Source organism: Cryptotermes secundus, unplaced genomic scaffold (assembly GCF_002891405.2).
Source record: "Cryptotermes secundus unplaced genomic scaffold, Csec_1.0 scaffold189, whole genome shotgun sequence".
NCBI classification, from domain to species: Eukaryota; Metazoa; Arthropoda; class Insecta; order Blattodea; family Kalotermitidae; genus Cryptotermes; species Cryptotermes secundus.
The window spans coordinates 313332-332168 of record NW_019742555.1 but is presented as its reverse complement, the minus strand read 5'-3'; the positions used below and the strand labels follow the sequence as shown (position 1 = coordinate 332168).

General features: G+C 40.6%; 1 protein-coding gene across 1 annotated transcript in view; it reads right to left on the bottom strand.

Moving 5' to 3' along the window:
- Positions 1–18837, bottom strand: part of LOC111873304 (chromatin-remodeling ATPase INO80) — a 151929-nt gene that overhangs the window by 120118 nt on the left and 12974 nt on the right. Inside the window, exons 6-12 of the mRNA XM_023867911.2 lie at positions 16231–16440; positions 12106–12204; positions 9714–9872; positions 8192–8361; positions 5696–5927; positions 2061–2148; positions 855–970 (exon numbers count right to left, since the gene is read on the bottom strand). Of these exons, the coding sequence (XP_023723679.1) occupies positions 855–970; positions 2061–2148; positions 5696–5927; positions 8192–8361; positions 9714–9872; positions 12106–12204; positions 16231–16440 (1074 nt within the window). The remainder of the gene's footprint in view (positions 1–854; positions 971–2060; positions 2149–5695; positions 5928–8191; positions 8362–9713; positions 9873–12105; positions 12205–16230; positions 16441–18837) is intronic.

Genomic DNA, 18837 nt, shown 5'->3' with positions numbered 1-18837 from the left:
AGCTCTTACACGCGGAAGGGACATAGTTCAAGTTTTGCTATGTGAACAGGAAGTAACATCTGGTACTTTCCTGGAATTCTGGCAGTTTCAGCAACGTCGGAAAGGCTTTGAGAAAATGAGAGCTGACAGCTTGGGACAGCGATAACTTAGAAGTGGGACGGCCGGAGCCTCACACCCTGACTGTAATACATCAAGGGACTGTCATCCTTAGCGTCAGGTCAGCATCTGCCAGAATCACATAGCAGAGCACATGATTGGGAATTCAAAATTTAGGGAACCTCCTAGTTTGAAGAATTAACCAATGGCAGAAGTGGAGGAGTGGATTTCTCTTGGAGTCTGGGGTTCGTGGACCTCAAAATTCAGAGAGAGGGCATTCCACCTCAAGAGTCTGGACACAACTTTCGGCCAAGTCGGACACTAAATTTACAACTACGGCCCTTCCGTAGAGCAGTATAAGAAAAGTCCAAAGTAAATGTATTAATGAATTCAGTTGTATTTAGTGTGCTGAACGAGATTAAATGACCATTAAGTGCAACGGTTGTAGAGAGTGTGTGTGTGAAATTGTAGTGAAGGGTTCCTCCTGCCCTGTCCGAGCCAGACCCTTATAAGACCCTGGGATAGGAACCCAGCTCTACTGATTAAAGTAAAGAACCCAAAGAAGCGACCTCGGGAGGTGGAGTGGCGCACAACGAAACGGGCACAAAGGAAGTGAGCGGTTACAATTACAACGGTGTGGGTAGAACAGTATCTCTTATGAAGAAACATCTGGCAAGCAGAATATTTGTTTGACTGGACAACTTCACCATCTGTTGGCCCCTGTGAATGACAAAATGTGATGTACAAGAAGCAGTTACCTGAGGGCTTCCCCAGTACGGAACAACCTTGAAGTCTGGAACAAAACGTGCCATTTCCTGTTGCCAATTGTGGAGAGTAGATGCTGGAGAGATGATCAAGAATGGTCCCCAGGCATCTAGTAACAAAGAACAGGATTTAGGTTTCTTTAAGTTATAGTGATGAGGTAAGAATGAGTCCCTAAGTACTGAGGCCTCATGTTGGCATACGGTACCGTACCATGATGACGGATAAGTATACGGTGTCTAAAATATCTCTGAGGATGCGTCATCATCACACACCAACATGGACTACTACATAAAAAGTTACCACATTCTATTTCCAACACATGATAAGTACAGAAATCACCATAACATGAGATCTTGTCAAACATGGCGGACTTTCCATCCATAAGGTTGCTTACCCAAAATATGATGTATGTCAAAGATGTTTTATACATACTATGTGGAGCAATGTCGATCAGAGTAGCCATGCAGTTTAAGGCATGAACCATCTTCACTCGCTCAAACACTGGGATCGTGGGTCTGAATCCAACTAGAGACATGGATGTGTTTGTGAATTTATTCTATTTTCATGTTGTTCTGTGTGTAGGTAGCAGCCTTCAAACAGGCTGATCCCCCCTACAAGGAGTCCTACTGATTGTGTATGGAGTAAGAAAAAATAATAGGCCACACCATAGCTCAAGCGGTTAGTCGCTGGCTTCCCACCACAGCAGCCCGGGTTTGATCCCGGGTCTGGTCAAGTGGGCCTTGTGATGGACAAAGTGGCACTGGGGCAGGTTTTTCTCCAAGTACTTAAGTTTCCCCTGCCAATCTTCATTCCACCAATTGCTCCACTATCACCCTCACCTATCATCTGGGGTTGGTACAATAGCCCAGAAGTGGCCGCAGTACAAGGGACTTAGTCCCACCCCACTAGCAATAAAAAAAAAAAGGCGGCCAGGGTCCACAAATATGCTGTAGAGCCACAGAAGGACAGATGTGGAGCAATGCTGGAATGGTACAGGGCAGGAGGAAGGTGCTAAAAATAAAACATGCCCCGATGTCACTTACTCCACCACAATCCCCCCCATAAACTACCCTGGCACTAAAGTTGGTTATCTGAAATGAAAGCTGGCAACGAACTGCCTGGGTTATTACACAACCGTTTCATATTAACACAGCGACAAAAGTGTAAAAGTGAACTTTTATGTGCATGATGTCACTCACCGTACTTCTCAGCTACATGGCACAGAAATGCTATGGACTGCACAGTTTTCCCTAAGCCCATCTCATCTGCCAGGATTCCATTAATTCCCTACAGAGACAGAAAAGCACAAATTATAATTAAAACAGAGAGAAATTCCCATGCAAGTACTTCTACAAATTACTCTAAAATGTTAGCTGTCATGGCAATAACTGACTGATATCTGATGTAGACACTCCACTTAATGCCACAGTTGTCACCTGAATATCCCACAGACCCTTTACCCCACATCATGGCCTTCACCAGAGTCAGCCTGTGTAGATGTTTAATTCTGGTTACCAAATGGAAAAATTATATAATGTGACATGTAGACCAATTTCTGGGCAAAGCCCAAAATACGTGCATGCAACAACAGGGTTTTGCGAGAAGTGTTTTCTATGTGGTCCATGCCATGCCCCTTGCCAGACAATGGGTTGCTAACACATTCCTGGAGTTATGCTCTCAAAAATACAGGGACATCCACTGTTAGGTAATGGAACTGTAAACATGGTGTCTTCCTAGGGGTCCTTGCCGAGGAGTTAGAAAGAGAAAAAGAAGATGCAACATAGTAGTAGTAAAATGGAGTACAATGAAGTACAACACAGAACAAGAACGAGAATGGAGCATGACCTAGTGATTTGATTGAGAAGTCAGTAGATTAGCGATAGCACTATAATTGACTGAATAATAGAGATCGTAAAAAATTGTTTTAATAAATCCAATCAACAAATCCAGAACCCGTTATTATTAGTCACGGAACCCCCACACATGTGACAAGATAAATCCTATGTTACTGCAGTACTGCTGTTTAATAGTTGACATAATGGCTAACGAATTAGCATCCAATGGGCTAAATCCAGCCCATGTGACCCCTTTCCACTGAACCAGCAGTGAACAAAATATTGAAGCCACAAATATTCACTCTATTATATTTATAAATAAGATCTAAAAGTTTGTGACAATGGCACATTAATACAAATATTATGTTTCTGGACATTATCCACTGTCCTGTTTTTATTTAAAACATAATGTAACGGCCGGATGATAGTCGCTGCGAGAAGTAGCCGAAACAGGAGATGCTGCAAGAACAGCCCCCAAAGAAAATTAACAAGGATGCACCGTTAGGCTATTCGGGACAAACAGCCTTAAGGAGGGAGCAGTGTGACATGTTGCGCAACGAAGAACCCCTCCCTACCCAGCAGCAACGTGGCAACTCAGGCCACAGTGACGTGGCGGATGAGTCAGCGCTCCCCTCCCTCCGCATGGTAACGTAAGACGGCATGAGGTAACAGCGTTGCTACGTAACAGGCACACACAGCCACTATATAAGAGAGCTGCGCTGCCTGCGAGGAGAGTTGTAATGTGGCCATCGCCGAGTTCAGTTCCGAGTTAGTTCTGAGCAAGCCTACGAGCGAGTGTGTTATCAACAGTCCTCAAGTCAGCAGACTACAGTTGGAGTATAGCAGCCGTCGCAGAAAGAAGAACCGGACGTGTGTGTAATTGTGTAATTGGGAGTGTGTGATACAGTGATACATAGCTCCCCTACTGTAAACGTGTAGACTACTGAAGAGAGAGTAAACTGATTTGCGAATAGGGTTATAAATCGTGAAACCCCGCAACAGTGTGAACAGATTAATGCGATTAGGGTTATAAAGTGTGAAACCCCACAACTGTGTGATAATTAATTGTAGCCATTACTTGTAGGTTGTTGAATAAATCAGTTAACAATCTCTACGGTGTCTTCAGTAACTAAAACATGTTACAATAATATTTGTACTATTACATTTGTCATCAAATATTTAAAATTTCTATGCACCATTATCATAAATTGATTTTCAGTCTAAATTTAAATATTATACAGGTGTAACAGATGTCTAGAGCCATTGGCACTGGTCAAACATATTAGTGAACCTTCCCAGGTTGGAGCATTGACATGGTATTACTTGGGGAACAACTGCCAGTCATCATAAATACTCAGATAGCTTCTGGGTCAATCATGCACCCCTGTTCTTGCTATGGCCCTCAGAGAGAGCCCTGACTATAATGTTAATGATAAAATCATTCAGAGTGAGCCCTCCTTATAACAGCTCTAGTCACACAGAAGCAAGGATCTCCATTGTACGCCCGACCGAAGTGAGGCATTGACAAAATATATTGTAGAAGTTTTTTTCCTCCTGTTCACACTTCCCGCATGTGGAATTTCCTAAGTGGTTCACAATATACAGCTATGACTTCAATATATGCTGGACAGGCAACAACCATGTTACATGCCTACACTGTACCTTGCCCAAGGCCAAAAGGTCCACTGACAGTTTATGTGAAAGCCCATAGAGCAGAAGAAGACCCAGCAACAAAGACCTCCAGTACAGGATCTCTTTAGATGGGTACCTCAATATGTCATGTCCAATTTCAGTGGCGCCAGATGATTTTTGCAAATTTACAAGAACAACCACAGTAGCTCATTCTGACAATTATAACTGGAAAAATGTAATGTCACCCCCACACAGAGCCTACATATAGGGGGAAGGCTGGGGAGGTTGCCCTATGTCTCAAAGGCACCATTCACTTCATTCCTTCTGTGCCATGCTAATTCACATCTTATCTCAGAGCACTACCTTTAGTCAGCCAGGCCATCATGCTGCTTCCAGTCAGGCCAACCTGTTGCTCCACCTGGAGGTAGATATGGCAAGCAAGTTCAACAGACTGTAGCATGTAGAACCGTTGCTATGCAATGCTCACAAGATGAACGGATATACCAGAGCCATTTCTGGGCAACAGCTCAGTAGATAAGTTCCCACAACAATGGACACAAACACAATAGAATATCTGTGTTTTCTATGTGGTCTGTGCCAAGATGTTAGAAGCAAGGGACAGGGATAGACCTAGTCCTCTATGGGAGTCTGTGAAAAGAGGACTTCAGCTGGAGGCAGAGGAATAGCCAATGTTGGAGCCGTTACCAGGAAACATCTAGTAACAGGCTGAAAACAATGGACTGTGTGCTCTGGTGAACTGTAAAGTATGGAAATAGTGAGAGTGTTATAGTTATTTGCAGTTATGACCTGTGAGTGGTCAATAAATCCATTCACCAATCCAAATCCCGTCTACAGCCACACATATTATGTGACAATACTAACTGAATGGCCCTGGTCATCACTGTCATTGTCACTGTTGTCGATGACGACAACAAGTTCTGGGAAGAACTAATCACATACTTTCTTCTGGTACAACACGGACCATGTACAAAATGAAAGAATCTGGGGCAGCGGACATACACTCAGACAAATGATGATCATAATAAATAGCAATAATGAAAGGGGGATTCACAGACAGCAAGTGATTTCATAAGCCTATATTAATTTTTCAAAATAAGAAACATGAGTTAAAAAACTAAATGCTGTATCATGGGAAAAAAAATGGCCCACTTCAAGAACAAAGTAAAATACTTCACTAAAATGCAGAAGGGTACAAGTACATTAATACTGTCCATACCCTAAATCAGTGTTTCTGAACCATCGGGTCCTGGAACCAATTATACTGGGCTCTCATCTTATAAAAAAAAAAAGAATTTACTGGGCCGCAGTCTCACAAAGGTTGAGAACCACTGCCCTAAATAACATACCTGGTCATACAGGTTTGCAAGCCAGTTCATGCCTTTGAGCTGGTAATGTTTAAGATTCCCCCTAAATATAGAAGGCTGTGGCCGCTCCTCATCTGCACTGATGCTCGTCTCTGTGAGCTTGAAGTCATCTGTGAGCTCATGTGCCACCCCATGTGCGAATTCTCGTGTTCGGTTCTGTTCTGCTTGGAATGCATCACGGACATTCTTCTTAGCCTTCTGCTTCATGGTTTCACTGTTAACACATTCAGAACCAGACATATGAGGCTTTGTAAAAACTAGAATAGCTTCTTTGACAGGCAACTTTAGAATTAAATTCCTGGTAGCTCACCATCTTCTATTAATGAGCTTTGGTCATTTTACACAGTCAGGGCTTGAGGTGGGGTGGGATCCGGCGGGATGGCATCCCGGTTCTTTTCTAAATGGCTTAAAAGCATCCCGTTACTTCTTTGGCAGTAAATGCAATGTACAATACCTTTTTGGTTGTTAAACTACTGTAATATGTTCGTAGGCCTTAGATGGAACACAGACTATATACATCACTCAGTATATTTTCTTAATTTATGTCTATGAATTAAAAGGGGAAAACCGTCCCGGTTCTATTTTCATTCCACCTCAAGCACTGTACACAGTTATCAGTGTTTGTGCCGTACAGCACTGACAAAAGATTCTACATGGTTTCCAGCATGCTTTGGTCAACATACTTATTTAAATCTGAACTACATTTGTTTCGTGTAAGATTTGAGGTTTTCACAGCGGTGACTATGAAGAAAGCCGTCTTCTGGGATGTGGCGCCATATCCCAGAAGAAAGCAGTCTTCTGGGATGTGGCGCCATGTCCCAGAAGAAAGCAGTCTTCTGGGATGTGGCACCATATCCCAGAAGAAAGCAGTCTTCTGGGATGTGGCACCGTGTCCCAGAAGACTGTTTTCTTCATACATTTGTTTCATTTACCGCACTGGTCTATTACTTAGTTCATCTACTGGCCATCAGAGACAGCACCTGTCAAATCAAATATGTTTAATTTACAGACTTGGGTGTATTTGATTCTTTCCAGTCAAGAGAACATTTCTACAGGGTAAGTCTCAGTTCTTAATGGTGAGTTCTTATTGCCAGCTTGCTAACAATTCAGCCGAAGTGTTGTGATACAATTAAACAACAATAGACATTAATATTACTGCATCAGTGAATGTTAACATACCTTTCCCATAAATCTAAGCATAACTGGACAGTCCACAAACACAGTTAGCTCTGGGATATGCAGCATCTTATTCTGAGGTGTCATCAGAATGACATATTCAATTTCCAACAGGATATGGAAATCTGTCCCAAACACCGCAAGCCTTCTATAGTATGGGTGGCACAAATTCTTTCCTTGTGGGGACAAGGTGGACAGAACGTGAAGCTGGCCATTCAACCCTATCTAAAATGAGCAGATCCTTACTTTCATGTTACCAGGATGCCTCCATGGAATGGTGCTTATGCACATGTATTAATTTACTTTCATTTTCAAGAGTTTTCTAGTTTAGTGTTCTGAGCTGTCATCTCTAAAACAAACTCTCAACTGTCATATCACGCTACACCAACAACAGTAATAAAACCACAAGCATATCTTCCATTTATCTCATTTTCATCCTTCAGTGTTGTGACGATTTTCTTGGTCCCTATCATATACTCCCCTCTACCCAATGACAAGGCTGGGAAAGAATGGAGATATACCTCCACACCTTCATGGCATGGTGCTTAATAAAGCATAGTGAAAGCACTGGAATTATATAATTATAATTAGAATGATCAAGTCAAGGAGGATGAGGTAGGCAGGACATGTAGCACGAATGGGGGAGACGAGTGACACATATAAGATATCGGATTGCATTGGATTGATCTGGCTCAGGATAGGGAACAGCGGAGGGCTCTTGTGAACACGGTAATGAACCTTTGGGTTCCATAAAATGCTGGGAAATTCTTGAGTAGCTGCAGAATTGGCAGTTCCTCCAGAGGAGCTGAGCTCCATGAGTGAGTAAGTAAGTAAGTAAGTAAGAACTCATGACTCAAGGTACGTGGGTTCAAACCCGGCGGAGGTCGTGAAATTTTTAAGGGTGGAAAAATTCAAGGAACAAGTCCTCCGGGAGGGACTTTAAGCCGTGGGTCCCATGTTGTAGATTTATGACACGTAAAAGATCCTCATGTCAGTAGGAGACCTCTGAGAAAAATTAGGTAACAAGTTTCCCGCCCAAGTAGTTTCCAATGCTTCCGGTAGATTGGGAAGCATCGGGTACCACAGCCAGCCTTGCTCGCTGAACGGGGCTGATAGCGAGCACCAGTACTGGCAAGGTATGGAGACTGGTAGAATATCAAAGGGGACGTACAATAGACTATTAGTCGCGGTGCATGGGGAAACCCACCCCCTCCAATAATAATAATAAGTAGGAAAACAATGGAATTACTTTACCCTTCATGTTTGCTTAACTGTTCCAATAAATTTTACAAAACAACCTACCTGTCATAATCATCAATGGCTGCCAATCGAGGGATCTTTTCCTCCTCCAACTGACTGAGTATTCTCAACTGCTCCTGATGATTCGCACCGCCTAGCTTACGAGACATGAAGTGGGCATAGAGCTCCGTCTGTGTGATGAGGAAATTTAACTTCCTTTGTTGCCGCTTTGCCTGAAACATGAAACTTCATTGCTCATGCCTCTAGCTTTGTTTCATCACACCAAGCAGTTACATAAACAATACCCTGCAAATTTATCAATGCATATCCACTTTTACAAAAGAAAAGGAAGACCCAGGAAGAGATGACTAGACGATGTTGAGAATGCCCTGAAGAAGATGAAGGTGAAAGAATGGATAGAGAAAACATGGAATAGAGAGCAGTGGAGACTGGTTGTAGAGGAGGCCAAGGCTCACCCAGGGTTGTAGCACTGAGTGGTAGTGAAGGCAGTGGTAACCACTATTACCTTTAGGCATTGCTCGAAGTGGGACTTATAAAGATGTTTAGTGCCACCTTCAAGTTTTGTAAACATGTGTCACTCTGCATTACTACACTCAATATAAAGGAATAATAAGATCATAACAGAGCAAAGTAATGAATGGGGAATACTCTAAGCCTATTCAGCAAGTGCTTGTTTTGAATCTTGGCTGGGACACCAGCTAGCTTGAAAGAAAGTTTTTGCCATTTTCTTGAACCCACCAGGCAAATGTCAGGACAGTACTCTGATAGACCATGACCACTTCCTTCCACATCCCCTCCAATACTTTATTCACCAATCATCCTGCCATTCAGCAGCACATATCTGAGATACCAACAGTGTCATAAAGCATAAAAAAAACGGATTTTGTTCTTCTAAGATGTGACGCTGTGTAATTTTGTAGCCAGGTACCACCATTTCAGAGGAACCTGTTGCCTCTCTCTTCTGAGAAGAACAGTAAGTTCCTACCTGGCATCACATCCCACACGAATGGAATTTTCATATTTACCACCACAAGAACTTTAAATCTCATAGATTTAAGACAGCTTCAGACATGCTAAAAAAATGATAGTACCATTCCACAACTTCAAGCATTGCCTTTAATATATGCAAGTTCATGTAGACCAAAGTTCAAAGCTGATATAGGTTATCATTAGACACGATCCTAAGCAAGTTCTATCCAGCTCCCATAATACTTCTTTCTTAAAGATCAACAGTAAAATATCAATACCGTCTTACAGAGATCATCATCATCATCATCATCATCATCTTGCATCAGATCCAAAGGCCTGTTCAATCCTCAATAAATTCTTCTGTCAATCATTCAAGAGGTTAACTCACAAAATTCAACATGTATTTTGTACTTTCCCCATCCAAGCTAAATGATCACATCAATCATAACTGCCTTGATTTCACTATCTTAAGAGCAGCATAGACTTCTGTAAGGTCATCATTAAGTAATATCCATCATTCCCACTTTCCTGAGTCCTTTATTTCCAGTCATAATTGTTTACAGTCGTTACAAATGTCAATATATAAAAAACTCACCTCCATCAGCTCCCCGTCCAATTTGCGCTGTTCTTCAGCTTCTTTCTCCTGTCTCCTCCTCGTCTCCCGTTCCACCCGATCATAACGCTTCCAGTACGCCTGCATCTCTCTTGTCAGGCGCTTCGCTCGCCATACTGTCTCCTTCATATTTTTCTGTGACTGGATACATAAGGAGAAAGGTAAATTCAAAACAATGCCATCTACATGCAAAATGATTACTGGCTTGCATGGTACATACATTTTTACAGAATGCCAACAGCAATAAAATATTTTATTCATATTTAAACAGCAGCAGGATGTATATATGTGGGAAGGCCGAAATATGGCCTGTAGAACACTAAGTCCAATTTATGGCAGTATTCGGATATTAATTTTAATTCATCGTGCATAATATACATGATGTACTGTAATCAAAAAATGCAAACAAATGAAATTTAGATTTTAATACAAATTCAAGTATAGGAGCGTCAATTAATTTTTTACAGTCTCACATGCAACACTATGTTCTATAAGGTTTATTAAAAGGCATTAACTTTAAAAGTTTAAAAAGTCCATCACTGGACGTTTTGACCAATGTGGTCATCATCAGGTGTTAAAATTACTTGGAAAGGAAACTCCTGTCTTCTTCTATTGTTAATATATGTTCTGTCAATGCAAATATGTGTCTGACTTGGTGGGTTGTGGTCTTTCTTAATGTGGTGTAAATACAAGAGAGAACAACCCACCAACTCAATGTGTATCGAGGGAACTTATATATTAACAACATAAGCAACAACAGAAGACAGCAGTTTCCTTGCCCAACAGTTTCAACACCTGATGATGACCACATCTGTCGAAACATCCAGCAATGGAATTTTAAAAATTTTAAAATGAATAACTTTTAATAAATCTTGCAGTACATATTGTGACATGTCGCGAAAAGCCGAGCCCCCCCCCCACACCAGCAGTGACGCGGCGGGTGGGTCAGCGCTCCCCTCCCACCCCTCAGCGGTAACGTAACGCTCGCGTAATAGGCGAGTAATCCCCCCGCATCCTGGCAGCCTTGCGCGGTGACGTCACGAGCGGAGCCGAAGAGAGCCGAGCGGAGCCAAAGATAGCCGAGCCCCGTAACCTGGTAACTATGCAAGGCGAATCAACAGCGGTGACGTAACCGGACAGCGTGGCTACAAGGGTGCCTATTACGTGGCCGTTTTCCCGTATTGTCCGATCGAGGCTACATAGGGAGAAGCGAAGGCTATTCACAGTCAGTTATAAAGCAACAGTCGCCGAGGACAGTTCTAGTGTGGCTACCGCAGCGTTGTACTGAGTTGTACTGTGACAGCCGCCGAGTCGAGACGTAGAGTCAGCCAGTCAGTTGTATTCTGGCATTTGGAGTGTACTAATTGTGATACTGCAAATAGCAGTAATCGTAAATCTGTAATTTGAGTGATTGTAAGTGCGAATGTGAAATAAAATTCGCTATATAAAATACGGCGTGAAGTTATTTGTCGCGATATACGCCCGATACGCGACAATATGTTGCAAGTGAGAGTGCAAAAACTAATGGACACAAGTAATTAGACTGTTTCTGTCTCAACAGAACTATCAAAACATACTCACACTTTCCAGTGCAACAGTGAATTTATTGGTCGTATAGTATTACAATGTCCTACAATGAAACCTGATGTGGAAATGCAAGAGGTGGATAAACCCGAGATATGAGAGAAAAACGGAACACAAAAACAAAGAAAAAACACTATAGATTACAGCAACAAGTGATTTCCGAGCAACGCAGCTGCCCCACAAGACAAACAGAAAAAGAGTAGGAATTACACCCTACTATGATTGAACATCAAAGTTTTAAATCAGCAATGAAGAAACTTCATAACACAACAATCAAGATAACAGTTACCGACCAGAATAATACATATACAACAATATTTTAGACAATAAATATAAACTAGAACAATGAAAATAGTACATGACAAATACCAGAAGCATAAATTCAAATAGTAAATTTGTCCCTGTGCTTAACTAAGCACTATGCCATGAAGGCATATGGGGGAGCGGATGTATAGAACCACATTTTCTTGACCTTGGCAGTAGCTGGAGGCGAGTGGTCAGCTTCACACACTGGCTGCTTTATCCCTGGGGAAAGAGACCCCGGTACCCACTGGATAGGAGGTTGGGTGGACCCCCAGAGCTGGTCTGGACAATTTGGAGAAGAGAAAATTCTTGACCCTACCAGGACTCAAACTCTCACTCCTCAGTTGTCCAGCCTGTAGCCAATCGCTACACCAACTATGCTATCCTGGCTCCTCAAAGGTATTCAGACATGTCAGCATGAAATTCCTTCACATTCATTTCAATTTACTTATTTTGAACCTGTGAAAATCTGGCCTGGTCAACTAACCTGCATTGCTTTCTGCCTCCAGTGTTTCATGCAGTACTGCGCCACACGCTTACAACTTGTAAGCATTTCTTTGTGATTGTTTGTCTTCGCTCGCTGCACCTGTAAAAGATAAGTAAAGTATGCATAGCGTTACAATTCTAGTGTTTCTGGATATTAACGATCATCCTGTTTCTATTTAAAACATGGCGTTTCAAAGACTGGATTCTGTCTCCGTCTTCAGGTGAAACCTACTCATTTGGGCCCAATCTTTATCGTCACAAACTTTTACACTGTGACGTGCATACCCACTGCTAGGCAACAAATTCCCACAGAAGCAAACACATAGAACAACAGGACGTTTATTGCCTGGCAACGGCATGGTAGAAGTGCCTTCACAAGAACAGAGGAAGCCGTGTTTTCTATGGGTCCACCTTGAGGCTTATAAGTAGTATTATTTTCATTTTGTGCATCCTGTTGTGTTACAATATACAACTCTTTATTGACTGTCACAACACAACAAACAGAAAAAATCAAGGACAGTGCCCGGCTATGGTTTCGCTACGTTTCAACCATTAACGGCCATCATCAGCAAACATATATTAACAAACATATACCACTGAACTGCAGTACATTAGATTGGATACAATGTTATTAATCATTTAAAATATTTTGCATAAAAATACAATAAGTCAGATTATATAAAAAATAAAAATTATTGTATAAAACAAGATAAAATTGATGTTATATAACATCGAATCAGTCATTGATATTTTATTTTTCATACGTTTCCATGGACAAATTGGAAATTCGATATTTCTTTATATAAGAATGCATAGGAGGCCCATGATGTTGCAAATTAATTAACTGTATAGTCGTCCATATTGTATGGAAAGTAAACGAATCATAATATCGAATTTCCAATTTGTCCATGGAAACATATGAAAAGTAAAATATCAACGACTGATTCGATGTTATATAACATCAATTTTATCTTGTTTTATACAATAACTTTTAGTTTTTATATAATCTGACTTAGTGTATATGCAAAGTATTTTAAATGATTAATAACATTGTATCCAATCTAATGTACTGCAGTTCAATGGTATATGTTTGTTAATATGTGTTTGCCTGATGATGGCCGTTAGTGGTTGAAACATGTAGCAAAACCATAGCTGGGTGCTGTCCTTGATTTTTTCTGTTTGTTGTGTTGTGACGGTCAATAAAGTGTTTTATAAGTAGTATAGAACAGTAGTTGGGAGAAAATTAGGTAGAGTCCTGAAGATAGCAGTCAAAGGGAATTGAGAAGAAAATGGCAAGAAAGAAATCAGACTGCCAAGAAGACTTCACTTGTGATTTGAAGATACACTAAGACTGTGATAAATCCGTTGCCACGATATGACTAGTGAAGGCTGAGAACCCTAGTGCGTGTGTAACAGTGAACTCGAAAGTGTGTAGAATAGCGATAGTGCTGTATTGCCTGTAGTCCTGAACTGTTGTGAATATACGTGGTGTGTTCAAAAAGCATCAAACCTTCTTTTTTCCCACATAAACCAATGAAGTGCGGGAGGCTCCCTTCGGTAGAGATGTGGAGGGGACATTTATGCGCAGTCGTGAATTTTTTCCCGCTTGCAGAAAGCATCAGTCGCTGGCAGTCGGCCTATGAGTGAGGACATGTGGTGAGCGCTCGTCAGATTCCAATAAGTTGTAAAATGACGGAACAACATAAGCAGCGATATTTCATCAAATTTTGCCAAAAGCTTGGCGATACCCAAGTGGAAACCATTTGCAAGATTCAACAGGCTTTCCGGGATGATGCCATGAGCAACTCACGGATAAAAGAGTGGTACAACCGCTTGAAAGATGGCCGCACATCAGTGGACAGCGAACCACGTTCAGGCAGACCCTCAACAAGCCGAAATGAGAATGTCATTGAGCAAGTGCGGACTTTGGTCATGGAGGACCGTCGTATCACAGTCTGAGAACTTGCGAACGATAATGGGGTGGAGGAAGGGAAGAAGAAAGAACTACAATTAAATTGTTGCACTTAAGACGGAGTTTGTCTCATATATATTGTATGAGTGTAACAGGATGCTTAAATATAATATTGGGGTAAGCATTGGATCGGTACATTCAATTTTGACCGAGGATTTGGGCATGAGGAGAGTGTCCGCGAAATTCATACCAAAACTGCTAACAATGGAGCAGAAGCAACGCCGTCTGGAAATCGCACAGGACATGCTGGACAGTGCAAACAGTAACCCCAACTTTCTGAACACCGTGATCACAGGCGATGAGTCGTGGGTTTATGGGTACAACCCGGAAACCAAGATGCAGTCCTCACAGTGGAAACATCCGACATCCCCGAGGGCAAAAAAAAACAAGTCAGGGCAATGTCAAGGTCATGTTGGCCGTTTTCTTCAACTCCCGTGGGGTTGTGCATCATGAGTACGCACCACAAGGCCAAACCATCACAAAGGAATACTACCAGGAGGTCCTTTGTTGCCTTCGTGATGCTGTGCGGCTCAAACAACCAGATCTGTGGGCAGCAAAAACTTGGCAGCTCCATCATGATAAAGCACCCGCCCATTCTGCACATCTGATTCAGATTTTGTCACCAAACACAACATCCCTGTGGTTCGTCAGGCTCCCTACTCCCCCAACATGGCTCCGTGTGACTTTTGGCTATTTCCCAAGCTGAAAATGCCGCTGAAAGGAACCCGATTTGAGTCAAGAGAAGACATCATGCAGAATGCGACGTCCCAGCTGATCACCATTCCAAAACACGCGTTCCAGAAGTTTCCAACAAAGGTGGAAGCGCTGGGAGAAGTGTGTGCATTACCAAGGAGACTACTTTGAAGGGGATTAGGGTTTTGTACCTCCAAATCAATAAATGTATTTCTGCCGACCAAAGGTTTGATACTTTTTGAACACACCACATATAAGGTGCAATAAATCCAATCATCCGATCCAAAACCTGTCTTATAAGTCACCCCTACACGTGAAAATATCTTAATTTAGGTCCCCCCTTTTTCTAATTACCTGGAAAGTTGTGAGATGGAAAAAGTGTATTAGGCATAAAAGCTTTTCACTTTTCTCTATATCTTTTGTCAGAAACATTTATCTTTTAATATCCTACAAATTACACTTCAGATGTGCACAACCATATTTAGGTGTTCATGAAGTGGCCATTACTGATGCCTCATTGGCATCAGTAATCAGTTACTTCAATCCATAAGCAAATTTTAGTAAAACTGCCCAATATAAAAATTTCCAACAAAATCCACTTAGTGCTTCTCAAGTTGTTACTTGCAGACAGACATGGAAAAGTTAACACACACATTTTTGCAACTTTCTGTTGCGAACACAACAAAAATGAGTCAAATTTCCTCTTTCTCTTAATATTTCTCCTTTGATGGGTCATGAAACAATGAATCCTGAAAAGCCGCGACAGTAACTTCTTAGGAACAATGTATCCACAGTCACTATACATCCTCCTGTGTGGTTCATAGCAGCACCAACATTTTGGGGGCACAATGGTAATGATTTGGAACAACAATTTTTGCTTCACTCAATGTAATATTACAAGTCATGACAAAAATATTTACTAGTTAAGATTACATACAATCCCTGCTCTACTGATAGGTATGTAACTTAGTAAGAAAATACAGAACACCATCTTGTTCCATCTTGTGACTACAATTTGGACTGTGTTTAAATTTTTGCATTAGTCACCATCATGCGTAACTTCATTGCTGTTTCATCATACAGATCATAACACTGAACTGCATGGGGTTCCTGCTTCAGAGTATATGGATATCCATCACCTATTACTTTTCCATTAATATTTAAGAAAATCAAAGCAAAACTTTCCATTGCATTCCTGCATTTAGACCATGTACCACTTAATTTGTAAAGTAATGCTAAAATCAGTCATGACTCTGACATAAACGTAATATTGACAGAGTTACAATTGTTTCACTACACAAACCAAGGCTGAAGGGAGCTTATAGCTTAGATAGCACAAGGCACAACAAGTTATGATGGGAAAGACAATACATTGATGAGACCAAATAAACGTAAGACATGCATAACAGCAGACTTTATTCACCATGAGATGAAGAACTTAAACTACAAACATTTCCTTACCTTTCCAAGCTCCTTTTTAGACATCATAACCCATATCTTTCTCCTCCTAATTGCCATTATCTCTGGATTTTTGGCTTGTTTGTCCTTCCTCTTACCCTTTGAGGATTTTGTGATAACTCGAGTCATGTCAACAAAGCTCTCAGGATCATCTTCATCTTTAAGATTTAACAAACCTTCCTCAAAATCAAAATCTTCCATTGCATCTTGTTCCTGTAAGAGGTAACCATGCACACTTTTTATTCAAGTGTACAGCCAATTTTCTTGGACTATGAGCTCCATAATTTGTACTTTTCACCATACATTGAAGAGTTTTATCTTCTGTGATATAATGTCATGTAGTCCATTCAAAGTCAACCAACATTTTGGAGGAAATATCACCTCCAACTTCAGGGTCAAAATAATAAGCCAAGCAAGTTACCAGCATGAGAGCAGAAAGTGTTCCTATGAAACATCGGCCAACTTTCAACGGACTACACAGTGTTACATCCCAGAAGATAGTACTCACCATAACCATTGCTGTGAGAACCTCAAATCCTTCACCATACACTGTTCAGGTGATCAAATCAAGATGGATGAGATGGATGGGGCATGTAGCACACACTGAGGTGAGAAATTCATATAAAATTCCGGGCAAATCTAAAGAGAAGAGGCAACTGTGGAGAAATATGTGTAGACAGGTATATATTACAATGGATCCTATGGAAATATGGTACAAGGGTGTGGAATGCATTCAAATGGCTTGGGATGAGGTCCTGTAACAGGCTCTTGTGAATGTCATAATGAAACTCTGGGGTCCATAAAAGGCAGGAAATTTCATGACCAGCCAAGTGATTATCAGGTTCTCAAGAATGACTCTGCTTCAATGAATTAGACAAAACCAATATCCAGTACAGTGTAACATGGATGGCCAGAGCACTGCTAAGTAACGGACAGATAACACTGTCATACACACACGTAACAACGGAACAACATTAACAACCCACTTCTAGACAATGGTTCGCACAGGTACAATGACGTCGCATTCCAACAGTACTATGAATCACATGACTTATTTTCTGTGTTGCGCATGCAGCGCCTATATAACAAAGACCTGTTTAGGCTTCAGTCAGAGGAGAGGCCAGGAGGGTTCAGAAGTTGAGAGTACAAGGACAAGAATGGAGTGCGAATTGTGAAGATTGAGCACAGATTAGGACAGAGGAGTACACAGTGACTGAAGACAAGAAGACTTAATAGTGATGATGATAATAATAATAATAATAATAATGATTTTATTTAACATGCATCATAGTTACAAACTGTAACTCTCGAACAAGTCACATACATATACAACTTTTCCAGTCTAATTGGCCTCCTGCCCAATCGACTGAACGTCATCATATATCACATAACATAAGAGTCAATTACAATTAAAATCACACTCTTGGAATAATTAAAATATATTAAGTACAATCAAATTTATGACTACCTTCCATTATAAAAAACAAGGTCATCTTACTGTATATATCTTAATTACCACCGTCATATTCTTAAACTTAAAACCTATTATATCAAAATAAATCCACAAAAGATAAAATTCAATTTAGATAATGATTAAATAATTTGGTGTGCAATCTCTTTTAAGACTTCCATTCCCTTTATAGGCTGAATCATATTAAAAACTTCACCTAATTACTAGTCATTTTATTTACACTCAAATCTATTTATCAAAGTGAATCTTATTCATTTAACTGTCCTTCTGAGAGGAACTCATGCAAATTATACAATGGGTGTTCCAGTAAATATCTTTCGAGTCTATGTAGGAATTCTCTATCTGCTTTTACCATTTTTCGTTCCAAAGGCAGTCTATTATAAAGCTTAACAGCCATATTTGTAACACCCTTCTCATATATTAAGGTATTATAACGCTGAACGTGAGGGTCTTCTTTCTTTCTCGTGTCATACTTATGTAGGTCAGAGTTTTTTGTGGTGTAAATGTTATATTTCTTGAAATAACGCAACACCTCTAAAATATACAAAGACGTTACCGTTAAAATTTTTAATTCTCTAAATATAGGTCTACATGATGTTCTCTTTGTTACTCCTTTCATTATCAGAAGAACTCTTTTTTGCAAAATCAGAATTTATTTACTTTCACTTTCGCCCCCCCAAAATATCAAACCATAACTTATTTGAGATTGGAATTTAGCAAAATACACATTCCTAAGGACATATGGACTTACTTCGCCTTTCAAAGCTTTAATAATGTAACACACCTTACTGTGCTTTGTACAGACCGACTGAATATGAATGTTCCATTTTAATTTGTGGGTTAAATTAATACCGGGAAACCTAAACTATGTTGTATAATTCATTATTATATTTTTAAAGGTAATTACTGGCTCAATGCTATCTTGTAGTTTATTTATATGGAAATACATTGCTGTAGTCTTCTCATTATTTATGACCATATTATTCATTGAAAACAAAGATTTGAGTTTGTCTTGAAGAATACTTTTGTTCTTTTCTGTTACCAGTATACTGGTATCATCAGCAAATAGCACCACTTCCCCATTAGTTATATGGAGGGGTAGGTCATTTATGTAAATCAAAAACAAAAATGGGCCCAAG